This window comes from Periplaneta americana, chromosome 3 (assembly GCF_040183065.1).
Source record: "Periplaneta americana isolate PAMFEO1 chromosome 3, P.americana_PAMFEO1_priV1, whole genome shotgun sequence".
NCBI lineage: Eukaryota > Metazoa > Arthropoda > Insecta > Blattodea > Blattidae > Periplaneta > Periplaneta americana.
Genome location: NC_091119.1, coordinates 189,558,710 through 189,586,666, shown reverse-complemented (window position 1 = coordinate 189,586,666; position 27,957 = coordinate 189,558,710). Strand labels below are relative to the sequence as shown.

At 33.8% G+C, this 27,957-nt stretch overlaps 1 protein-coding gene across 1 annotated transcript in view; it reads right to left on the bottom strand.

Moving 5' to 3' along the window:
* Positions 1-12,323: 12,323 nt before the first annotated feature.
* Positions 12,324-27,957, bottom strand: part of LOC138696919 (fanconi-associated nuclease 1-like) — a 64,659-nt gene continuing 49,025 nt past the window's right edge. The window contains exon 12 of the mRNA XM_069822410.1: positions 12,324-26,620. Coding sequence (XP_069678511.1) covers positions 26,550-26,620 — 71 coding nt within the window. The 3' untranslated portion in view covers positions 12,324-26,549. The remainder of the gene's footprint in view (positions 26,621-27,957) is intronic.

Genomic DNA, 27,957 nt, shown 5'->3' with positions numbered 1-27,957 from the left:
GTAAACAATAAAGACTTCCAAAATACAGTATAAAACAAAAACGGATTCTTTTTTTTTAATTTTACTGCACTGGAAAAACTTACTAATAGCAGACTTGAATTTAAAATCAACACTACTGTACAGGTATTTCATTTTATTTTCTTCCGTATATCGCCTAATACTTAAGTGTATGTTTTTATATTATTAGCCTAACTTATATTTCACACTCAGTTCATCCCCTTACAAGCTGAGGCACAAACTAGATGTATTTCAGTTTCCCTCTGTCTATGTAGGCCTGGTTTTACAAATCTGTAAATTACATGAAACTTTAAATTCTTCCACAAGCGCTGACTAGATGTACTATAATGTATTAGCTTCTAAAGTGTTTTATATTAATTTTTAAGAAAAGAACTCTGTAACAGTGTCAAAATTAAACCAAAACAAACTGTAATTTCAGACTATTCCATGCAAACAATTTTAACAAGATAAACAGTTATATAAGCCTATATACCATAATTACAGTAAGTTATATTGTAGCAGAGATCATATGTATCTATACATAACCTAATTATCACAGTACCAAAAGAAAATTAAAGTGCACAGCAAAATACAGAAATAAACGATGGAATTGCGGGGTTCCGCCATACAGTAAAAGTGACAGCCATAAACACGAAATGGCAATAAAGAAACAACGTACTTACAACCGACATTTTATGACTGAAAAGTGCTATGAAAACTCTCAATAAAAGACCCTAGTTTCATTATTGTTCTTCCACAAGTCATATAAACATGCCTTTGACAGAATGTACACAGAAATTTGACATGACGGCGTCGAATGATTTGTAGAAAGAAAACATGAGAAAGTTATCCTTCATTCTACATAGTAACATACATAAAATTATTTTGTATCATGTAAGTAAATTAAACACGCATACTTACAGCAACAGTGAGAGAGAATTCCTATTACTCATGTGCCATTGGCACTAGTGACCCAACCTTCCTTTACGAAAAGTCACAGCATGGATAGTGATACGGTTGAAAAGTCTCTTCAAATTCCGATGCTTAAAATCACCCTCGACAATAATGTTGTCTACAGTTCGTAGAAACATACAATGCTTATACGTTCCCTCATTAACAACAATATGACATTTTACTGTAACTTACAAAAACAACCCTCACCAACCCCTCCACACAAACCACAATAATACGGGTAATCGATGGGAGAGCCTACAAATAAAGCGGAAGTGACGTCGAATGTTGTGTTTTGTGCACTGACATCTATGAACTCATGCTTGAACTTACTACAGAACTTGCGCTTTTACGCGCAAGATGCCGATGCTAAATGTTTTGCGCGGACTTATATTTTTGTCCACTGACACAATGACAGGGCCTTTACTTGTCATTATTTTCCGAAACTTATTTAACTTGCTACTATTATTACAATATTCCCAATCCAGGAAAAAAAATCGAATCAATCCTAAAAATAGTAGACCATTAAATTTATTACATAACCTTGGAAAAAATGTATGAAATAATGATTTTATCTTGAATAAATGAACGTGTACATTAACTAGCTCCAAATACTCCATTTGTCTTTGTTCCGCACCGTTTGACAACACTGCAGTTAATGATATTCCTTTCAATGGATAACTGTGACTTTCCTAATTGTGAAAAAGACTTATGACTAGGGGGCGGATGTTGATCTAAAAATATCTGAAAAATGACCAATGAAATGTCATATAGGCTACATGAGAATGTCCTAAACCTTTAAAAAACAAAAGACCTTAAAAGTTGATAAATCAAATACAGTGGACTCTATATGGACAGATAACAAACACAAAACAGCAGATGGTTTTTAAAATAAATCAAAATTACTTCCTACATTATTTTTCTTGTATTAAAAATTATTACAAATTCTGAAACAAAATAAGAATGAATAATTTTATGAATTTGTTTTTTTATCCCTTCAATTCAAAATAGCCTCTCAAAAAAATTAAGTACTGTAATAGAAACAATGTATTAGGCCTACATGTGCAACAAAATCACACTTCCAATAAAACAGTGTCCTAACTCGAAAATCGTAATTTGTAAAGATATGCTGCTATTTCCTAGCAAAATACTAAAGTAAAAATACCGTATTTTAATAAATAAGTGTCAAAGTCTTTGATAATATATTATATTATTAGAATTCCATATCTCAAACTAGTAAAATAGCATTGGAAAAAATTTACGAAAGTAATATATGATTTTCGACATACGATAGTATTTTACTGGATTTGAGATAAGTTATACATGTATTGATGAAATACATTTTATATTCTGAAGGAAATAATCATTGAAGTCATATTTTGTACCACTGCAAGCAATGACACTGCAGTTAAAGTTCGTCCTAAAGTAGAATTTATTTTTAAACATATCAGTACTGATCAGAAATTAAAATTTTTAAACTCTTTTCTTTTCCCACTGTTCCTCATCCATGACAAAAAAAAAAAAAATTTAACTCTACGGCGATGTGTACGTGTTCCACAGCCAAAATCATCTTCACAATCTTAAAAAAATTGCAATTCAATTCAATTTCATATCGACTTTTCAATAAATGTAAATATAATACATTTCCACCAAATCATAAAACTGCATTTTGCTTAACATGAAGGAAATTTTAAACAACTTCCAAGGCTAGATTTTTATGTGCTTGCTAGCCGAGAGCTGAATAACAATAGCAGGGTGCAGTGAACTCGCATTTCCAGGTAAAATCTATTCTCACCACATTTTTTGGAGCTATGACCACTGACTGAAGGTCAGTTTTCTTAACAAAGTAAAATATTAATCAATGGAAAAGCAGCAACTATGATTTGTATGTAAAATTGATAGAAAATAAAACGAAATTTTTAAAAATACTAGGAAGATCAATAAGAGAACTGGAGAAAGTGATTTTTAATGACCTCAAAAATGATAAAAAATGACAAAAGGCAAAAAAATGCAAGAAAGAAAGTCCAACATAAGATTGCATATTTTGTTTTGTTACATCATAAAATGGATTACTGTATTAAAGACATTGCTTAAAAGTTAAAAGAAAAACAATGACATTTCATTACTATCCGCTTCCTACTTATGACATTGCTTTAAAAATTACCGTAATTCACGTTGATATTTCAGATTCAGTTGTTCATCTTGTTGTTTCTTATGCAGATCGAAGATTCTTTTAAGTCAAAGTGGATGGAGTATTTCCACGTGTAGAAAAATCTTGCTGGTGTTCAAGATTCTGTTCTTGCACTAGCTTTGTACATCGCTGCTGACTTTCCAACACAAAAGTATGACTCTATAAACATTGCAATACTTTTAATTGTAACATTAACATAAAATGCCATCTGCAAAAATATCTCGGTGGAAAATAAAAATTAACGGATGTAAATCAAATACTGTTACTTGTATTTTTACAGGCAGACCTGTTATCTCACCAGCTCTAAATTTAAATGGTCAAAATATTCCACTGGCACTGTTAGCTGTATATTTTCGGACGACACTAGAAACAATAACAAAAATAAATAAAAAAACTTTAGACTATTATAAAGTTTAAAAACGTTATTTGTATCTATACTGCTAACTGAGTATTATATATAAATATTTAAAGAAAATAATCTGCCCTCAATGAGGGTAACCAGCGAATAGGGATTATAAAGAATGGACACTGAGCGAATTTTCCTGTGTTTTGTTTCTCTGTGCGCCAGCGGTTAGTTCCAATTTCAAGCGCTAGAGGTTAGTGTAATCGAGCATACGCTAAGATAATAACTGAGAACAGATTTGAGACACAGGATCCAAACATCGCCTACCTTATTGCATAATCCAGTAACGCTTTGCTTCAAATAAATTCAAGTTAACAGCTTTTCCTTATTTCTCAGTGACAAACTAGTTGTAATAACAATATTTTATATTTCAGATATAATAAATTATATTATAAGATAATATAATACATTATAAAATTACGTATCGAATTCGTTTAATATTTGTATATAATATAATATAGGTATATGGTTTTACTTCTCGAAAGAGTTTTTTTGTTTTTCCATTTTCAACGCTATCAAATCATTACATATTTTAATTGTTGTTGGGGTCAACGTCTTAACTGTCATTATAAAGGAACTCTAGAGTCTAGACATTACAGTTAATGACGGATTTATTATTTTATGGATCCAATTTATTTTATTTGAGTACATAATGTACCTAGATGTATTAATTGTATGTGTTATATTTCCGCTGTGTCGACTGCTAGCTGGTGTGATGTCAGCGCCAACTCTAGGGAGAAAGCAGAATCTCACGCTTTAGCTGGCTTGAAGGTCACTGAAATCAGTCCGGCTACATCAAAGGTACCGACGCGAAGTGTCCATTCTTTATAATCCCTATTCGCTGGGGTAACCATAAAGATCCAGAATAAAAGCACTACAGAATAATTTAGAAAGACAGGAATTGTTTAGTAAAAAATTTAGAGAAATGCAAACTCAACACAATCATCAATGGCCAAAATATTTGGATTGAATCCTTAAGAATATCCAACAAAATTTTTTGAATTTCAAAATATCGGAGTCCGAGTGCTTTTAAAATATCATATGTGAATTTAGGGAGTGTGCCACGCGCACCAAACAAAAGACCAGAAACACTCCACTGACTAGTGGGAATGTTATATTTCTCACTTAGATAAGGGATGCAGGACTCATAAATGGATTTCTTCTCCTCATCGTGTTGTATCTGCAGGGCATCCCTCTCGAACCGGATTGTAGAATCAAGGACTATTCCCTTAGATTGAGTCCTGTGGATAGCTACAATATCTGCTCTTCTGATCGAATCTAAGGATGAAACGCAGTGGATCTCCTCGCGTACCTCCCATCCGTGACACTTGAGGACATCAGCAATACCGGTCCTGGCCTTATGGTGTCGATTGTTGTACAGCAGCTCCGTTTTTCGACAGAACCCCAACACGTGACCAAGAGTTTCCATCTCGTTGCAGCCGTTGTGTTGAAACTTCTGCTGGGCACAGATCTAACAGCAGATAGATTGCTGGACATTTTAATTGCATTAATGTATTCTGAAATTGATAAATTTGCTTTTGATGACATCCAGGAATTTGCCTTGGGGCACTCAGAATACAGGATAACACCTTTGCCCTTATGAGGTAATTTACACCATGATTCAAAACTTCTATTCTGCAAGATCTCCCTCAATTTAGTGTTGGGAACAGTAGAAGACTTATTGATGTTTAGTCTACGTAGACTCAGTTGCTGTTCAAGGTGCAGGTTCCTTACAAAGTTAAGATGCATATCATTAATACGGTGAAGACGATTACAGATGTTGTAATGTTGAATGCTGGCCTCCCACTCTGCACAAAGAATTCCCAAACCTCGGACTTTTTTACTTGCGTATAACATTGAATTTGGTGTATCATCGGGCAGCATCATAATTTCCTTCACAGCACTTCTAATAATTTTGTCAAGATCGCGTAAGAATGTATCTGATAACTGAGGTAATGGAGCACATTGCAGAGGGTAAATCAAACCAGGCCATATATATTCGTTTATGATTTTTAATTTTTGGTCTGATTTTAACAATTTTGTTCAGACGAGTCCATCCAAGTCTGAAGATAAGTTATTGGTAGGGATCTGAAAATTTCGCATTTGCGAAATCCGCGAATTTTTTAATTGTGGAGTAGAAAGTATTTTTCTTCATCTGTAAGGTGATTTAGCATGATTTTCTTGCAGAATTTGAAGTGCGAAAAAATGCAAATTTCCTATGAAATTGCAAAATCACGAGAAAAATGGTATTTAATAGTGATTTATCAATTAAATGCTATTTTTTCAAGCCAAAAGCTCATCATATATTACACGAAAATTAAAGGCACTTTTAAGTCCATTGGATGAAGCTACACGCAAATATGTGTTTTGCAAAGCTGCTCAGTCAGCAAAGAAAAAACTGTCAATTTTGAAGAAAAAGGACCCTAGTCAAAAGAATTTTGAGGCTATAGCAAAGACATTCTATCCGAAGAATGTAGTTCTATTGAACAATGTTGATGAATCAAATATTGACATGTTTCCAGGATTTTCGAGTTTACCAAAACAAAAAATTCGAAGTGCATACAATTCGTTTAAAAAGCTTATTTGAACAGCAGGTGAAAAATGTGACATAGTGGAAGTGTTTAATGCTTTAAGAACAGCGAATAAAGCATTTTCAGAATGTTGTTTGCATGTATTGTGGACACCAACAACGTTCACAGTGAAAGTGTTTTATCACAGTATGGTGATGTTGTTTCAAACAGACGATGTAATTTGAAGGAGGAAAACGCTGAATGTGCACAATGTTATCTTTTGGAAAAGAAAATAGACAGATGCTAATTTCAGAAAAAATAGATGCTAATTTTGATGAAAATAGATGCTAAAAATTCAGGTCCCTAGTTATTGGGTGTAATTTTCGAGGCATTAATAAAATGTGGACCTCGTAAAACAAAGACTGGAAATCAACTATAGAGGTGCCTATAAATCTGTGGCGAGGAGGAAAGAGATCTTAAGTAAAAATTTTATCCTTTTCAGGAGAGGAGTAGAAAGATTGAAATTGGTGTCAATTATAAAGTTTTTTTTTTAATTAAGAGGGTTTTCCTAGATATTATTTGTTTATATTTCTTCTAAAATAGGTACATTTTAACAATTTTCTTGATTATTTCCAAAAATAAGCCCTTTTAAGACTAGAACCCAAACTGAGTAGAAGGGACTATTAAACATAAGACCTTTTTTATGTCAAAATAAATGAGAAATGTAAATTATTAGGAATGTAAAATGGGTCTTGAACAATTATAGGATGTTTACACTGGTGCTTAAAGTTTTAAAAGGAAAGGGCATTACTATGTGATAAAATGGCTAAAATACAAATTAGACCTTTTTAATAGGGAAGCATGGAAAGTAAACATGTGATGGTATGTAAGGAATAAAGTATTAAATATTCTTAAGTCCTTTATTCTGTGTGTGCGCGATTCAAAAAGTACTTAGGACATTTGGTTAACGCTCTATAAATCCAGTCAGGAGTCTTATTTGACTTTAGCCGTTTTACCAGATTGTAGAGAATCGTTTCCGTTTTCAGAATATATAAAATCTCATTTCCACAAAGAATTGACTTAAGACCTTTTTCCTCCCGGCCACAGAAATAAAGCTGGAACTAAAGTTAATGTTAGAAACTACAGACCGATTAGTCTTACATCTGTCGTATGTCATGAAGCATTTGAAATCAGATTATGTATGTATTTATTCACACTGCAAATGGGTATATACCCGGTGGCAGTGGTAACTAATTACACTCAATAAAGACAATTAATAATAAACACAATTAATAAAAAATACAATTAATACCACCTCATTCTAGTGCCGAGGTCATGGAAAGCATGGGGCTCTACCTCCATGCCCCCCAAATGCCTTTATGGCATGTTATGGGGATACCTTTACCTTTACTTTTTTACAATTAATAATAATAATACTAATAATAATTAATAATAATAATAATAATGATAATAACAGGGAGCGTGCTAAATTAAATGAAGCACAATCACTTATATTCGTGTTTCAAATATTAAAGACTGGTTTTATAACCACCAACATTGTTTTAGGAAAGGTTTCTCATGTGCCCAACGCCTAACGGCAAAACGGGGCGGAAGAAGAAGTTTCTCATGCAATAGTCAAATTATATCACTGATTCAGGATCTAGCTGAAGCGATAAGAGGCAGAAGAATTCATGCAGTTGTGAGTGATTTTTCGAAAGTATTTTATCTGGTGCAACACGACATATTAATAGATAAATTAAGTAGGTTAGGAATGAAAAAAAAAAGAATGGTGCTTTGAATCGAAAAATTCTTAGAAGGAACCCAGAGGGTTAGAGTAGGTCACGAAATATCGGAAATGGAAGTTCTGAGGTACCTCAAGGTAGCATTCTAGGACCATTACTCTTTATAACATAAATAAAAGATTTATGCCAAAATATTATGTCAGAAGAGAGGCCATTTGCACATGACTGTATTGTCCATAGAAAAATTAAATGATACTGCAGTTCAGATGTGGGTATTCAAACCGACCTAAATCAAATTTATAACTGGGCCTCAACATACAGAATGAAGATAAATGGTTCTGAAAGTAAATCTATAACATTTCATAAAACTCGAGAGGAAATTAGTTCAAATTACAAATTCAACAGTGTTGTAATTCCGCAGGAACAATATTGTTAATTCTTAGGAGTATATTTAAACTCGAAGCTTTCTAGGAAAGAACAAATTAATAATGTTAAGGGGAAAAGATGTGGCACTTCACTTTATTTTGATAATCCTGAAAAAAAAAAGTTAATCCCAGATCGAGAGGTAAAAAACATACCTAATGTTAGAGTGACTGTTAATGAAATACGGAACTTGTTAGAATCCCTAGAGAATAATATCAGATAAATTCCTTCTTTTGAATGTAACAAAAGATCTTGGTCTCAGGTTTAGAAGTAAGAGAGGATTTAAATAACAATTCAAGACAGATATTATCCTTTATCATTAGTGATCAACAACAAAAAAGTCCACTTCTCTTCAGTTCTTTTACATTTATTGGCACTCTCAAATATCACAATTCAAATTTGTAATACAAGACAGATAAAATCATCCATGTACATAAAATTTTCACACCAGTGAGAAAAATTGTGAGATGAATACCAGAATTACATAAATCTCTAAACAATACTGGTAGCAATTAAATAATTACCTTTCATATGTATTGCACGTTTATGGTGGGATTAGCACCAGAGATCTAGAGAAGCAATGTCACTCAATAAGATGTAGTTGGTGTGTACTGACAGGGACTGTGAAAATGCATCACAAGCAGGCCGGCTCTAAACAGTGTAGCACATGCCTGTGAGTAACGAAGATCCACTGTTCTTTAAGACAGATGTAGAAATAAAAGGGGATATGTCACAGAATCGTCATCTTTTTACGCAAGTCCTATCAGTTTTCCAGTAATAACAATATGAATAACAATGCCAATCTCATTTTAATCTGTAAACAAATAATTTTATTGAATATCTAATTAAATTAATATAATTTTAATTAATTCTGAAGTAATAATCAGAAGACTCGTATCTTTCTTAGTTCTTGCCTGTTATACTGGGTGATTCGAAAAGTTGTGTTAATATATACGAGAAATAAAAATACACTGACTGGCACAAAAAATGAAACATTTCAATTTTCTTACTTTTTATTGTAAGATCTGAAAACATTTCGGTTACCACAATAATATACATCCTACTGTAATGACATAACCTTTCGAACCACCCTGTATATTTATGTTTCAGTGTTTCATTATTACAAATTATTTTTATCAAGTTCACACGTTTTTCATTTTTTTTTTACAATAGCACATAAAGATAAAAATAAACTATTACAAATTTGAATGAATATTATCAGCAGTAAAAAGAAATGTTCAAACGAATATACAAGAAACTTTTAAGAATATAAAAGTATAAAATACAGATCAGGTACAAAAATATACAAAGATAGAAGTATTTTACTAATGTGGATGTACTTTGTACAGACTGCACAGCCTACTCTGACTTTACGAATTTCTTAGCACTGGCCACTAAACAGTAATGCCTGTAAATAAATCCAAAACTTTACTGTCATTCACAACTATTAAATGTTATGAATATTTATTTAGCATTTTACAAGTCTAATAAGATAAAACTGTAGGTTCCTTACAAAAATGTACTGCACAAGCAAGTAAGAATTTTGAAGTTTAAACAGTATGTCACGTGAAATGATTCGCAAGCAATTCTTATATTTAAATCAGTGGTTGGCAGGTTATGTAGTTGTGACATTGGACCACGCAAAAAGGAGAACAGCAGCAAGCTAATGCTGTTCTGTGATGGCTTATATACAGTAAACATCTATTGTCCTGTGGTGGCAAACTATGTGTCGTCATGAATAATTTCAATAATTTCGAGGGAAAAATTGTTCCGGGGCCGGGTATCGAACCCGGGACCTTTGGTTAAACGTACCAATGCTCTCCCAACTGAGCTACCCGGGAACTCTACCCGACACCGATCCAATTTTTCCCTCTATATCCACAGACCTCAAAGTGGGCTGACAACCGTCAAGCAACCAACATTGAGTGCACACTAACTCTGTGTGACTTAAATTGTGACACCCGGCCCCGGAACAATTTTTCCCTCGAAATTATTCAAATCAACTTTACAGGGAGCTATACCTGAAAGCTTGATTTGTATGTGTCGTCATGTACATAGTTCAGTCACATTTGAGATAACTCGGCAACATTCCGGTCACCATGAATCAGCCAAACATACTATATACAGAGTGATTCAAAACCTCTGCGACAAACTCTGAGGAGTGACAGATCTAACAATAATGAATACTTTTTGTTAAACAAAGTAAGTCTTTTGACGCGCTGTTTCGAAGTTACCATTGAAAATGTTTTTGCGAGAGCGTACGTCAATGTTTGCGAATGTGTGCACCCCTGTTTGTTTGTTGAGATGTTTGTAAGAGACAGAAGGTTGTTGTTGTTTGTTTATGTTTAATGTTCAATACCTTTTCCTTTCAATTCAGTCTAATCATCAATTCAGAATGGATGTCTGCACCATTCCTGAGTTAGCCGACATGGTAGGTAATGTGTTATAGGAAGGCTCACAGAAACGAAAAAACAGCTCTTCACATGTACCGACAACAGTTTCAAAACAAAATCACCCTCATCACACAATGTTTGCTCGACTTTATCAGCGCCTTCGAGACGATGGGTCTCTTCGTCCCCGGCGCATTGGTGGAAGAACGCGTAGACATCCATTCTCAATTGATGATTACAATGAACTGAAAGAAAAAGGTATTCAACATTAAACGTAAACAAACAACAACAACAACCCTTCTCTTCTCTTACAAACATCTCAACAAACAAACAGGGATGGACAGATTCGCATTCATTGACGTACGCCTGCACAAAAACATTTTCAACGGTAACTTCGAAACGACGCATCAAAAGATATAGGTTGTTTAACAAAAAAAGGTTTCTTATTGTTAGATCTATACCCCTCAGAGTTTGTTGCAAAGGTTTTGAATTACCCTGTATAACTATACATCTGTATGCAATTACATGTGACAACTGTAATTGCCAAGAATCAGCCGAACATAAAAATCACAGCGACAAAATCACCATTTTCTGTTACAGCGATATTTCCAGAGCTATCACAGTCCGGAGTTGTGATGGCAAAATGCTGTTACACCCCACAACAAGTTGTACAATAAATAGTTCGGGGGAAATGGTTAACTTCTGAATTTATTTATATGTGGTCACTGACCTGTATACTGAAGTGAGTGTGTACATTATGGCGAAAATAAAGGTGTACTAGTGAAAGACCATTATTTCCTACAACATTTATATTTGTGTGAGGAAATTTATTCTCCTTTAATGGATTGCAGAGGAATGGCAAAGTGTTTAATGCGTTGTAAGGTAATCTAGGATGCAGAAAAATTAAATTTATAGAATCATGTCAATGAGTATAACAAAAATGAAATAAGCATAGAAGTTCTGATTGAGAGAAGCTGAGTATGTGAGCTCCAAGCCAGTTGGCCACTTGTCTCACTCTGGGTTATGCTGCTCAACTGAAAGAGCTCTAGAAAATTTTGAAGGAGAAAAGCCGAAAATGGACGTAACCTCTTATGTACCACATACAGGGGGATGCGCTTGAAAAGCTGATTGCAGGATAGAGAAAGAAACAAGCCTGCACATTGAAAGGAACTTTGTCCTTTCGCAGTGCAAGTGGAGTCGAAAAAACTCACTCGTGTAACAGGTGTGATGTTCGATGGCTAAGGCAAGTCAAGGCCGCCGGAGAAATGCCGTGAGTTCTAAGTTTGCAAATTGAAAGGTTCCCTGTCCTTTCGCAATGTGAGTAGAGACGAGTAGGAGGCATTTGCTCTATAGGGATTTTTTGCTATCTGTATCTTTACAATCTAATTTTGATTAATTAAAATATCTACTCCTGTTACATATTAATTCACAATGCTATCAATACTATGGCAGAAGTAATGGGTGCACGGAATCAAACGTACAGATTATCACTATAGAGTGCCGGCCATGGGACGCTGGGCACGCTGGAATCATGCCGCCAAGTTGTGGACTGCTACTCAGGCTCGAGTGGTATATTTCAGTAAATGAATACAATATAATATTTTTATTTTATTACTCAGTCAATGACAAATCAATGTAAAATAATGACTTATTTTATAGTCATTATTTTACATTGATTTGTCATTGACTGAGTAATAAAATAAAAAAAAAATATATATATATTATATTGTATTCATTTATAGAAATTGACAATCTGAATATCCCATCATGCTTTCTAAGGTATATTTCAGGCTTTGTGATAGTGCTTATGACATGGAGGTTTGTATTCAGTTTTATTGCCGCGGTGAAAGTACGATTACTCCCGTTAATGCGGAAAGACATGTGTGTCTGGACGATAAGTACGCATTTACCGGAAGTACATGCTGGACTCTTATGGCGGAGTTATGCAGAAGAAGAATGAACGTCTTCCCTAGTTGTAGTGTTCGCTAGATTTTTGTCAAGACTCATTAGTCACCTCCTCATTCATTTTAGTGTAGTAATATGTATCATAGTTTTTATCATTGTTAGTTTTAGTTTTTCATTTAGTATAATAAATTATCACTTAGTTGTTAATGATTTATTATTTATTATTTACTCGCTCCTATGTAACAATGAGACAACTCGGAGATGCTTCGATAGAAGCACGATTCACGGATTTTAGGGAATTGGGAACCTAGCAGATTAGGAAGGGTTTAGATAAACCATTAGAGACAGGAAGAATGTTTCAAGACGCTACAGTTGAGATTAAGAGAGTGAAACAGCTTCACACGTTACAGTGTAAGTGGAAGTGAAACAGCTGTGATGGTATGTGAGGATTTATGCCCTCACATACCATCACAAGTTCCAACCGTTTCAGACGTCTAAATTGTAATGTTCTTAAAACAAGGTATGACTGCTCTAAGAGCTGACGTCACAGAACACTGATCCTGCCAACCACTAATTTAAACCACCTACATTTCTTACAAAAAAATACACTACACAAGTCAGTCAAAACTATGAAGTTTAAATAAAATGAAAGTGAAATGATTTGTAAATTGTTCTTACATGTAACACATTTATATCTATACGAGCCTATAATAAAAACTGAATAAAATATACAATAAAATGTCATGTAGAATAGGTAAAATACCAATCAGAATTAAAAATCTGTGTCAACTACTAGTAGAATTATATTATAATGGAACTTAGTATTGCAGATTATAATAATTAATAACACTATACTACAATATTTTGATTTACAATGTTTCATGTATCATACAATTTCACCTAAAATATCACATTAAACCCTTTGCTGACGAAAGTGCAGTGTCTGTCTGAAGTTTCTGTGATGCGTCACCAAAGGCAGTGCTGAGTACATTTCATAAATACAATGTAAAGATATTGGAAAGTAGTAACACATCTGCTTATGAAAGTATAATTTATTACATTTTGTGCACTTTTGTTTCTCTCTTTGCAATAATATTTATAGAAGTAGTTTCAACTCTAAGTATATAATCTGACTGTGGATGAAATATTTTTTTTTTTGTAATTGTATACAAATGTGATTGAATACACAGATGCTATTTATACATATTAAAAAATAAATGATAAACGTTTTTGGTTCGAAAGAACCTTCTTCAGATCAATTAATAAACCGACAGAGTATATTATAATGCAAATTATAGCAAATCGTCTGTAGCTACAATTAGATTGGCAACAGGCCATGACTGTTTGGCCAAGCATCTGCATAGAATTGAAATATATCAGAACATCTCAAAATCTGTGCGTCAGTGGCTAACCATGACAATATCTTTGAAAAATATTGGAGTGCAAGAGGTCAAATGACTTTATTGTCAAATGCCTGGCATTAGAAAACAACAACAACATTATAATGCAAACAAACAGTGAAGTATGTATGAAGTGAAAAGGAGAACATAATGAGTAACAGTGGTGCATATAAATGACACTGGTTAAAATAGAATAAAACGTTTAACAACAGTAAAAAAGTATCTACAGTAGAATCCCTCTTAACCGGCACCAAAGGGACCAAGCTAGTTCTGGATACGAGATTTTGCCGGATAATTGAATAATTACTGTTATATACAAAAAAAAAAAGTTCATATTTCATGGTGCCAAATGTTGAAACAGTATCCAAGTGAAGCTTATTTCTCTATCAGTTGCTCTTAACTGAATAAACATAAAAACGGTGTGAATTTTCCTTATTGAAACACATCACACAACACAAATAATTCTAAATATAATATTCACTGAAAATTAAAGTTCATGCGAACTACCTAATGTGGCAACACTGACAGCCCGAACATAACTAAATAAACATAAAAACTGTGTGGATTTTCCTTATTAAAACACATCACACAACACAAATAAATAATACACTAATGTTAGGTTCGAATATTCACTGAAAATGGAAGTTCGTGCGAACTTCTAATGTGGCAACACTGACAGTCCGAACATAACTAATTAAACATAAAAACTGTGTGGATTTTCTTTGTTAAAACACATCGTACAACAGAAATAATAAACTAATTTTAGGTTCGAATATTCATTGAAAACGAAAGTTCGTGCGAACTTCCTAATGTGGCAAAACTGACGGCCCAGAATGTGGCAATGTGGTAGAATCAAAATTTTTTTTTTTGCCCAGTCAAAAGTGCCGTTGTTTTGGTATTGCCGGTTACGAGGGATTTTACTGTATGTATGTGTGTATATATATATATATATATATATATATTTGACAGGACGTAATGTAATTAATCACTGGGAACTTGTATTAAATGGGAGAGTGTGAGAGGAACAAGAGCATCATATAGCAATGACATGAGACATATGTTCATAAGAATTACAAGTACCAGATACAAATGTATTTGCAGAATATGTAACAGAATAGTAGCATAGTGACAGTGCCTGTATATACAAACATACCAGTTCCTGATTGTTGTTACAAAATAACATTAAAATGTATTGATTATTAGTAGATTACATGTCTTCATGCACTGACATGAAGACGAAACTTTCGGAACAGATAGTGCTTTATAATCTGAAAATAAATACGTGAAATATAGGTTGGGAGTACGTTAATGTTGAAAATTTTCAAAAACAAAATAAAGTGAAATGGGAATGTTGAGAAAACCTCGAAGGTAAAACATTGTACTTACAGAACAGATGCGGAGGGTGTGTATGACCTATTTTAACCAATGACTATACACCACTATTATTCATTATGTTCTCCTTTTCACTTCATACATACTCCACTGTTTGTTTACATTATAATGTACTCTGTAGGTTTATTAATTGACTTCCTTTCGTACTCCATTCATAGAAACTCAACTGCTCAGTCTACCATGTAACGCGAAGATGAGAAGGGCACATAATCTGAAAACCTCCACTGTACATCTTTCATATAATGCCTCTCACCATGGCGAATAGACCGAGATTTTCTTTTACATCCACTTCATACAGTCTTCCAATACATTGAACATCATAAAGAACAAGCCTAGTCTTCAGTTTTATATATGAAGAGTTCGCGGGAAAAATGAATGTCACAGTTTTCTTAAGGTTGATGTCATTATCTAATTCAATGGATCACTGCGAAATTTAATGTTGTTCTTATGAAAAATGGTAAAAAGGAGAATTATCACCACGAATACAGTAATCCTTTCCTTTATTTTGTATAGAAACAGCACTACATCTTGCAGTTAGACTCAATTAGATTATCTAAACCTTAACAGAAATGTGACATTCATCGTTTTTCCCGCGAACTCTTCATTTATAATAATTTTAAACGATTTTAATTTCATAATTCAGGCACACTGCATGCCTCTCAATATACTGTATTATAATTTTATTATGTTCATTGGAAGGATTTCTATATGTATGTCAATCTTAATTTTAAGACTACGTACGCCATTCAACAACCATTATATGTAAAGTATGCATGGTCAGACTATTTACTAGTGTTTTATAAAGATGTTTAAATAATATTTTCACCTAGTTCAAATGTTTGTTTGTTAGAAAACTATCACCTGAAGATGACTTGAAAGTAAGTCGAAAATATTCGTGACGTATATTAACATTAGATCTTGATGTAACAGAATCCATTTCTGCCATCTTAACATGATAAGTGATTGACTGAAAAATAAAAACTAATTTATATGATATCACAGTCTAGTATATACAGTCGCGAAGCTCAATACGTAGTAAATAAGCAAACATTAGGTAGTTGCTCACCACTAGGATCGCTAATATCGCCTCATTACAGAACCGTCACAGTCTATTGTTTCTAGCACCCTCAAAACTCAAGCTTCGTGACTGTATATAGTAGACTGTGATGATATTATTTCACAAACTTATCTGAACTCAACATGACTTTTAAATTTAGATCTAAAGACGGTTCTTCTGAACCGAAAAAGTTAACCATTTATCTTTTAATATGTATAAATAGCATCTGAGTATTCAATCACATTTGTATACTGACAAGTTTGACTGTTGTAACAATAAATTATGAATATATATATTTTTTTAGTTTACTTAGTCTTTCATAAATAACGAATTGCAAATAGTTTCTTTCTGCTCAGAATGTGATTATGTGTTATTAAATTTAGTCTTCTAAGAAATTTCCAATGAAAAGAGCCCATAGTCTTGCTTACACAGTCGTTAACGACAATCAATGCAAACAAGACTACATTACATCACAGTAAAAATTCGATTTAAAGTTATTCGTCAGCACAGAGTTAATGCTTAATACAATATAGTTAGGCTTGGAACAAAATTATAAATCTGAGCATTGAAAATCAGTATGAACATACAAAAGCTTTCAAAATATATAAACTAGTACCAATGCTTTTCCTCTGGTGGAATGTGCCGGAATGGTGATCCGGTACCTTTTTGTTGTATTTTTCATCATGGAACTGAGAAATGCGTCAATAATTATGTTTTTAACATAACTTTTCTTTCACTTCAACTAGGCCTTGAAAGTCTTAGGTTAAAACGACAAAATTCCCATGCACTGGACATCACCTCTGTAATATAATCTACAGAGTGCCACCACCTTTTTCTCCAGAAGAAAAGCACCGACTACTACTAAAATAAATTTGTTTTCATTAGGATACATAATACAGAAAGGCAATTTTCTTGTTCCTTTCATGTACAAATAAGGGAATTTCTTACCAAGAAGAAGTGCTCATTTCACATTGAAGCTCTATCTTCTTCTAAAATCTATCATTCTTTATTTTTATACCACGAATTTAAAAATAATTGTTGTACAGTGTTTTATCTGAAGACTTCTATTTAAAAATAGACTCTGACATAATCAATCACATTACTTCCTTATAATACAGATTCCTCAGTGCACTTTCGTAACAGCATACACTATTATATTGGAGGTATCGTGTAAAATGTGTAACTTACAGCAAGAGATACTGTCAAAATATTATACCAATATTTAAAGGCAGCTTAAATTAATTTATATGTAACTAGTTATCTAATACTTTATACTATCAAACTCTAAACTACTATCAGAATCATAAAAGATGCTATATCATTAGATAAAACAATCGTTTATGACACTACTTAAACACAGATACAAAGCCTGCAAGACAAGAAAAACTTTAAATACAAAAGGAACAAATGTTTTTTTATAAAACACTATACTTGTTTTTTTTTTAAGATGGGACATGACAGGAGCATTGCAATCGGAAAAACAACTGAATGTCACACAGCGTGGTAGGTCTGTTGCTATGGTAACAATGGTTGAGTTGCCAAACTTACCGTTCCCACATGGCGAGTGCTTAATAGCTCTCTTGGCAACATTTGTTGTGCATACAGTGTTAGAATTGGTACGTTTCGTCTTTGATTCTCTGTCGATTTTTGTATTGTTTTCTTACCTTCACGTAAATTGTCAATGAATGTTTTAACGTCAGCCATCGTAACGTCAGTTGATACGTTCCATCAGCTGGCAGCGTGGTAGTCCATATTGGCAACATAGCACTGTAGTTCCAAGTTCGGCCGCTAAACTGTCATGTCCCATCTTTCAAAAAAACAAGTATAGAAACTACAAACATTTAATTTTCAAAATTTCAAATGCCGAAAATAATGTATAAAACAGTTGAGAACATCTTATCCCTAAAGTATATAATTTGGCTGTGGATGAAATATTTTTCTTTTTAGTTTACTTAGTCTTTCATATGTTTATTTTATTTGAAAATACTGTACAAATTTTGATGTGCTTCACATTAACAAACTCACACTGGCATTGAACCATTTAAAAATGCTGATCTAAGTTACAAAACTAGGTGGAGAGGTAGAATAGGCAAAAATCTTCATATAATATGTAAGCAAGCATATTTGGCAGTTCTAGAACAAACTAACAATGTGTGACTGAACTAATGGAATACAAAAGGAAAATAACATTTTATATATTTTTATTATTATATTTTTTTTTCTTAATCGCTACATAATCATTATTTTCTCGAAATTACGAGTACACTTTGTGCATTTATAATAGAAAAGACGTGACGTTTTTGGTATTCCCTGCAATCTTTGGTTATATTATAGTTTAAATTCACGTCTTACATCCTTTAATTTAAACAAAAGCATAATGCAGCTATTGAATTCGTTTATATTGAAGCATATTCTATTTCAAACTCAACAATTTAAGTGGTTGCTACGTTAACTGTAATATGAAAGGTGAAATGTATATTTAAATTTCCAGTATCTTGCAAAGTTTTAAAGCTCAGATTCTGAACAAAACATACAAATCACAGCTCATATAAACATACTATAAATGACGTAAAAATCCCTTCTATGTGAACTCACATGAAAGTTTCGTTGGGATCTGAGAATTCGAACCCAGGTACTTCTTTTGTCAGATGATTATTTGCAAAACGATACAACGGTGCAGTGACAAAATGACAGCTGTAACTGGCAACAGTGGCAAACAATAGCATGGGGTTAACAAATAGGTAGGTACTTCAGTTAAATTTCCAGTGAGAAAAGTATCGGACCCAACATGGTTTTCAAATTCATGAAAACAATAGCCATTCAAGAGATATATAATTCTTTTTATGCTCGATCATGCCGAAATGTAGTAATTATACACCTGATAGCAGCCCTTTAATGGAGCTCATTAAAGTACACCTATTCATTAAAGTTCAGGTTTTCTACCAATCAGGAAGCAATATGAAAGCGCAAGTATCGATTATTCTCGGATATGCAATCGAAAGACAACTAACGAAACGTCACGGAGGCTGGAAATCCAATACTGTCGCAGAAGATTATGTTCTGTTACTATAATAATTAGCGTTAATTGTAAATAATATTCAAATAAATTCAATTTGTCATCTCGTTTTTCAATGTCTAAATCAATTTCCAGGTTATATCAAGATTAATGTTCATTTTACTCTCTAGATTATATCAAGGTCAATGACATTTGTTCCTCGGAAAAAATCAATAATTTCGCGTCTGCGCACATCTCACAATTTACGAGATATTGCACAAGGTCACTTCCGCTCCCCAGTCAGATATGAATAATATGAACACTTATGAATAATTTCAAGTTAGAAATATGGTCGAGCATAAAAAGTCGTATGAAACTTGCCTATAATGGTAATTAAGACGCTCATATGAAAATTATGAAACTCGCGCTCGTTTCATAAACATACTCGCGTCTTAATTACTACCATTATAGGCTCGTTGCATAATGTACTATTTCCCTATCTGTTACAGGCAACACTGAACAAAGGCAGGAATTTTAATACTAGAGCTCTAGACCTATATTACACAAGAAAAACCAAGTTCCTACCTTTGTTTATTTCATAAATGTTAAAATATGAAATCTAAAATCAGCCAATTTCACCCTATTTGACAGTATTTTATCAGTCAACCTTTCTCCGGTAAAGTTTTAAACCCAGATAATCCCAATTAACGGGGATGATTTTGTTGCAGTAGCTGTTATCTAAGATTTTTAGCTGAAAACCAGGATAAAAAATTACCAACTTTGGTGAATATGGCTCTAAGAAATAAAATACAATGTTTTAAAAAATGTGAGAAAAAGTTTCACATAGCAACCACTCATAGATTAAAGATGTGGAGTTCTCATGAAATAGAATGCACTTGCTTAAGGACTGTATACTACATATAATATTGATTTTGCTGTAGGCCACAAGGAAAATGTACTTTAAAATCGACAGTGTAATAAATTTAAAGAAAATACGTTATTTCTCTCATCATCTAAATGCACATACCTTCAAAGGAACAAAGAGCAACTCTTTAGCTCTCGTTGCTTGTTTCTGTAAAAGTTACAGCTTGTGTCTCAATGTTACTTACTGATGAAAGAAACAGGGATAAACAGTTAATAATGTATTGTAGACGCGTTATAGCAATGCTGATTTCATACATACTAAAATTCACTGAATATTAATGTACAATGTTGGTCATAAATTAAGGAACCGGACAACAAACACGACACATGTGAAGGAAGCTATTCAACCGCTCATTCTGCTGCGTGTTGTGCTGTTAAGATGACGACGGTCACCGGATTTGTAGTGACCGCTTACCATATAGACAGCACCGGTGCATATTAAAGCTCTAGTATAATCTTCATCCTTTAACCGTGTAAACAGTGCCGTTCAGACCATACATGGGCATCGTGCCTCACTTGAGAATTAGTGCCTCACTGACCTTCACAGAGCTTATCACTCTGAGTGACATCATCTTCACAGTCCCTGTTCCTCCCCTCACGCAGCTCATAGGCGTGGGCAGGTTCTATATCAGTTTCATAAGCAATATCAGTGGTGGCATAATGGCATTATCAAAGCAGAGTGTACAAGTTAGAAAATGATTATTTCATGAGAAATGGGAGGTAGAGTTTTTTTTTTTTAGAAGGGGAAAACATACGATGTGTGTTATGCTCGAAAATCCTATTAGGCATTAATAAATTTAATATACAACGACATTACTCCCTATGTCATAAAGTATTTTTTTTCGTACTATTTGCATACAGTAGTATACTAAATACGACATTATACCTTAAACACGCTGCATTAGAAGGTACGAGGAATTAAATGTTGTTTGTACGTATTATTTCCAAAAGAAATTTATAAAAAAAATATCAATTGTGCGTAGAAAACGAAATATGATTTTCTGAAATTATTTTAGGTCGAGAACATGCAAATCTAATAAGCAATCTTGATAAACGCCAGAATATTCAAGAAAATAAACGTAGACAACGTGATGGAATATTATTGGCTAGTTACGTAATTTCTCGCCTGTGATTTAAATCAATTCAGCGACGGAGAAACAGTAAAGAGGTTTATGATTAAAGCTGCCGAATTAATTTGTCAAATTGAATAAAAGTTTTCGAGTCTCTCACGTTAACCAAGAGCTTTCCTAATAATTCGCCACTGACCGCCTTAGCGATTACGATAAGGTGACGCAGGTCACAGCAGTTTATATTTCCCATCCTACTCTGCAGTCTCATCTCCTAGTAAACAAACTATTTCAAATCGAGTGCCTCACGTAACCGAAAATTGTCCCATGTATGGTTTAGACGGTTGCCGTGTATGTGTGAAACAGGTCTAAAGAGTTAGTCACTTCCAAAATTTATGCTTTCTTTTCTTTTCTTCTTAAGTTAATACAAACTGTTACAGCTATTGCAAGAAGTGCTTCATAGCTGATATTAGAAAAACTGAATAACCGAATAATGGAACTGATCCACTAGATACAGTTAAATGTGGAAACAATATGTCAAATAAAAATCTGCTACAAAATGTTTTTCAAAAAGAGTTGAACTAGTGTAGATAACACGTTTCTACTGATATTACCATTAAAAAAAACCTACATAATACAGTGAAACCTGTTCAAATCGGAACCTGAATAATCTGGAATCCTGTCTATTTCGGAACAATTTATTAGTCCCGGGGAAATTTGTATGTATTATGTGTAATTTTTCCTGAATAAAATGGAAACTGTCCAACGCGGAAACGGAAACTGTCTGCTACTGTTCAAAACGGAAACAATATTTTGGACACACTATATTTTGAAACAGCGTGTAATTTCAAGGAATATACGAAATATGTAGGTCACTGAGATAAAAACAAGTTTTCTTTGCAAAATTCTAGAGGGTGCGAGGGTGTGTTGGCCTGTCGATCATAAATTTTATTACCCTGCTGACTAGGCAGAGGAGTCCCTTCAAACATTTTCAATGCTTCACACCCGTATACTGTCGTAGCTACACAGAGCGCAAGTGTAGTGATTTCCAGGTAAAAGAAAAAAGTTGCATAAAATGTGGCATTAACATTAAGTGATGAAGTAAAAATTATCGAGACAAAGGAAAATTAGAAACAAAGTCTATGAGCAATAATATAGAAGTACAGTTGTGGAAAACTCAGGTGTGACACTTTAAAAAATAAAGATCATAATGAGTTAGTGGCGTGCGGCCAATATTGGTGACACAAAAGGAACCAGAAAGCAACTGTTTATGTGAAAATAAATGAACTGTTGTCGGAATGGGTTCTTCATGACCTTTCAAAGAACAAGACAATTTTTGGATCTATTCTGCAAAGCAAGCTATTGAACTGGGAAAGAAATTAAATAAACCAGAATTCAAGGCTTCTAACAGATGGCTCCTAGTCCAATTAATTAATAATGTGCATTGATATGCAGTACAGTATTAGAGTGTAGTGTTAGATATTAAATAGAATGAGATTAGTAAACTTTAGTAATGTTTAATGACTAATGAGTGAGTTATGATAATATTTATACACAAAATAAGATTTTAATCAAGATGATTCACCAACGTAATGAGCTACAGAAAGCTGATTTAATGTGATTAGTGTTAAATGGAATATTTTGTACTTCTTGCAGTTTGCAGCATGCCATTTTGTTTTTCATGTATATGAATGGCAAAATATTCCATTTTAATGTCACACCTGAATAATACGGAAACCTGTCCACAACGGAAAAAAAATTAGGACTTCCATCTTGAACAGGTTTCACTGTAACTGGCAACAAAGAAGTTCCTCATTGTTCCTTTGGCAGAGATGTACCTTAAGGCACTCACATAAACTATTCTTTTCAATTTTAAGATGTAACATATTTCTAAGACAGTCCAGTCGATTTTACTTCTTTAATTACCATATTTACTCGCGTATATTTAGCATTTTTTGGAGGCCAAAAATCATCCTGAAAATATAGGTCAGTAAATTACGAGAGAAATAAAAAAAAAAAATACACTGTACACCGTACACTCAAGTAAAGCAGAGGGTGTTGGGCATGCTATGGTGAGGACATTACACTTTCCCTTTCCCATTGCCACTGTAAGTGGTGACCAGTCTTACTGTCTTTTGTTTCTTACTATTAAAAAATGCGAAACTTAAACGAGGATGAAAAAATTCAAAATTGGTGCTTAAATATTGCGAGAGCAAAAATCAAGCGAGTAAATACAGTATTGTCTTTTCTACAAAGTATTTATCATTGAACAACAACAGCACCATTAAGAGATTGTCTTAAAATATTTACAACTTCATTCTATTCATCATAACTACTACCCATTATAAGGAACATAAATATTCCTTCAAAAAATTGTGAAAATACTCTTTCAAAACCGATATACTATTTACTTAATATACATATACTTCTCGAACCCAACTTCGAGATTCTATGTATGGTAACTGATTTAAAATTCAAAATTTACATATAAATGCACTTGTATAAAATTATTTCGATTTCCAACTAAGAACTCTTTCAGCATGTCAATTAAAAAAAGAAAGAAACATCTGGATGATGATGATGATGATGATGATGATGATGATGATGATGATGATGATGATGATGATTAAGCTACATATCATTAAGTGTGAAAATATTCTATTCCTATGATTACTGGCAATCTCAAAATTCAAACCTTATTTTACGTTTTAATTTTCAATGGATAAAATATGAGAATTTTATAGGAATTTTTAATGTCTTACTAAACATCTAAGTCTTTTCATATACATATATATATTTTTTCTTTGCAGAAGACTAGTATACCAACAGACTGCAATGGTATGTTTCAAGTTTTTCTTTCTGAGAAATGTACAATTCTTCTTATATCATATCAAAAACACCAATAGAAACTTACTTATTCTGAGCTTTTTTTATATTCTAAACACCTGGAATACAGTATTATTGTTGTTGTTGTTATGATGATGGTATGGTGATAACAATGACAACCAAAATAAAGAAAGATTTGAGACGTATCTACCATCATCATTTTACTTTTCTGAATTTACAATTTATAAAAATAAAAAATGTAGTCAAAAAGTCAATATTTATGTTTTTGAAAATATATCTCTATCCAGAATACAAAATTTAATTTTGTACAACTGAAGTTTGAAATGAAAACTCGAGCCGCGTTATCTTTCATGGCCAAAGAACAAAAACATACGACGAAAAAAAAAATCAGCTAATCATGCAACACTCAGAACCCTGTAAAAGAATTATTCTCACAAAACCTGGAGGTCAAAGGAGACGAGGACGACCACAACTGCGATGGACTGGAGTGGAGGAGGATCTTGTAAGATTGGGATACAGGAACTGGAGGACTGTTGCACAGGACAGAGACAGGTGGCAACACCTACTGAGGGAGGCCAGGGCTCATAACAGCTGTAGTGCCGATGATGATGATGATGATGAATCATGCAACGCAAAATACTAAATGTAATAAATAATACAGTAGATGAAACACAGTTTTGATTTATAAAAAATTTGATATGATATTAATGAATGAGATATGTCGGACATGCATGTATATATTTGTGTGTGTGCATATGAAAAGGGACCACTTGGTGGCTTTCTAGTTTCAGATATAGACACTGATTTGAGCATGATCCAGTTGATGCAGGACTTCAATATTTACACGGTTTATTGCTTAGGATGTCATCATATCAAACGCATAAAAACATTCACCAGTTTAAATGCTCTCTCTGTTTTTTTAAAGATTACATCTGAAACAAGAAGCCACCAAGTGGCAGGGGCGGTTATTCAGGTGAAGTAGGTGAAGTGCCGCTTCACCTATTTACATGAAAAACATAATTTTATCTCTTATTAATAATTAATTTTAGTTATTACCAATACCGTATTTCTAAAATAAAAAAAGTTTTCTTTTCCCTCGTTATGAACAGTATTTAGTTGTATAAATAGTATCTGTAACCGTCCACCGAATAAAATAATGTCAACAGTTACGAGCGCCGAGCAGTGTCTACTGAAACTTGCAATATTGTAGAGGTGAAATTACTTGGGCTTCCATTCTCATACAGCACTTGGTTTCCATGGTAACGTGACATCACGCACTAAAAAATATTGTAAGAGTGAAGTGCGTTTCTGAGTCTTTCAGTTACGGAGAACTGTCAGACTTCTTGTAGTTGGAGTAACCAGTTTGCAGATCTAACGGTACTAACAACAGAGAAGAGTTGAAGTTGGTCTCCAAGGCCGGGGCTATTATTTAAGGGCTGTGAAATGTTACAGTACAGTATGTACTACCTAACTCGAGAATAGTATCCTCATTCCTTGTGTCCAAGCAGCCATCCCTGCAATGGTAAATTAGCTGGCTCTATGTTATTTTATCAGGATTACACTCCACATAGCTTTGCATAGAGATATACTCTCCACCCTCAGTTAAACTCAGACACTTTATGAAGACATTATCGACAGGTTTGCGGCTTTATGCAAGAAATTGGGCGAGTCCTGAAATAAATTAATGTAATGTTTTTTATTTAACGACGCTCGCAACTGCAGAGGTTATATCAGCGTCGCCGGATGTACCGGAATTTTGTCCCGCAGGAGTTCTTCTACATGCCAGTAAATCTACTGACATGAGCCTGTCGCATTTAAGCACACTTAAATGCCATCGACCTGGCCCGGGATAGAACCCGCAACCTTGGGCATAGAAGGCCAGCGCTATACCAACTCGCCAACCAGGTCGACTGAAATAAATTAATTTTCCTGTTTGCAAGTGTTCTAGAATTAGTAAAATTGTACTTAGTTTACGAATTGTAGGCCTACTCATATTGGTAAAACTGTTCATGCATTTGTGTATGTGAACACCACTTCACCTATTTTTTTACGACGAGCCGCTACTGCCAAGTGGTCCCTCTTCATATGCATGAACACATTTAATATGTGTATATTAACATATGAAGCAAAATGAGAGATATTTAAAATATTTAAATAATGAGGATAGAACAGAAATTAAACTAATTAAGCATTATATATGAAGGACAGTTTCATAAACTGATAACGCTAAACAGGATTAATATAATCTCTGGATATTTGTACCATTCAGTTGTGTCAGCACATCCTATGAAGAGCATTCCACTCAGTTTATAGCACCCTGAATTGCACTTATTACGAAGATTACTGATGACAGAATCAAATGTCATCATCTTCATCTTCACTCTCAGCTACAGTCTTCTTTCGCTTGCATCTCTTTGAACCTGTTGCTGAAATGAAATTAAATGAGATGCTTCAAGATTAGTTCTCCATTGCATTAACCTTCAAATAAATTCTAATGCTGATACAAAAGAAGAAGCCACACAATAAAATAAAAATATAAAATGAAGATGATTAGGAGTGTGATTTTATGACGATTATTTGACCCTGATTTCGATAACGGAAATGGTTTAATTTTGGTGAATATTTAGTAAAAAGCAAGCAATTTCGCGCAGATTTCGCATTCTAAAAAACTTTAAAAAACAATAAAATTGTTATTTTTTTTAATTATTATTTTCAGTTTCATTCGACTATTTACTTTGTATTGTGTTATAATTTTTTACTGGCTGCTGCGGATACAGGGGGGAGAGCCATTAATCCTTCCCATTGAAGGCTTTAAGGAACCAACCTGGACAAATACCCAATGTCCCATCCCTACCTTCCAGTGGTGCAGCTGTTAGTAAGCATAATTTTACAAGCTGAACTAAAGGGAGGGGCTACTCATCCATTAGCACTGGTCAGCTTGATGAGAAAGGGTGCTATCCATAGACATTTCGCTAGCCCGTGCTACAAGCGTACTAAACTAGCCCCGGCTATCGACTGGTTACTTGTACAGGATTCATATCATATCATATCGCTAACACTGGTTTATGAAAACGAAAAACGTTACTTCGCTGGTCATCCACCAGAAGCCCGCGCTAAGAGTGTCTATGAATATGGCCCTTAATGACTGAATTTGGTATAATTTTCCTCTATTCAATACCTAATTCTCTCTTTACCCTTTCCTATCCAGTCCTCTAACTGAACTCTTACTTTCTTCGACCCCGACGGCATTAGAGCATTCGAGGCCTAGGGGTTCATTTCCCTTTCCTTCCCCCTCTTTCTACGTTTCTGTTCCTAGTGCTGACCTGCTATGGCACTAAAATCGTCCTCCAGTGGCTTAAGGAGGGAAAGCTGGTGATCAACAAGATCTCCCAGCTAGGTCCAGTGGACCCGTCGACCAACAGCAGGTGTGGTCCTCCAGACATTCTGGGGGTTGTGTGTGAATGAAGTAGCCACCAAAACATTAAAATATGGTGTTCACTTAAATCGGCTACAATTTGCCATTTTCAATCTGTGCTTCAGTGGCTGGTCATGATAATATCTTTGAAAAATATTGGAGTGCAAGAGGTCAAATGACTTTATTGTCAAACGTCTGGCATTAGAAAACAACAACAACATAATTTTTTACTCGTTTCACATCTCAAAGCTACAATGATAATGTAAGATCTATAGAATGCCATAAATGTATTACAAAACCGAATTACACTACTCACTCTAGTAGATCCTCAAATTCATCACTATGCTG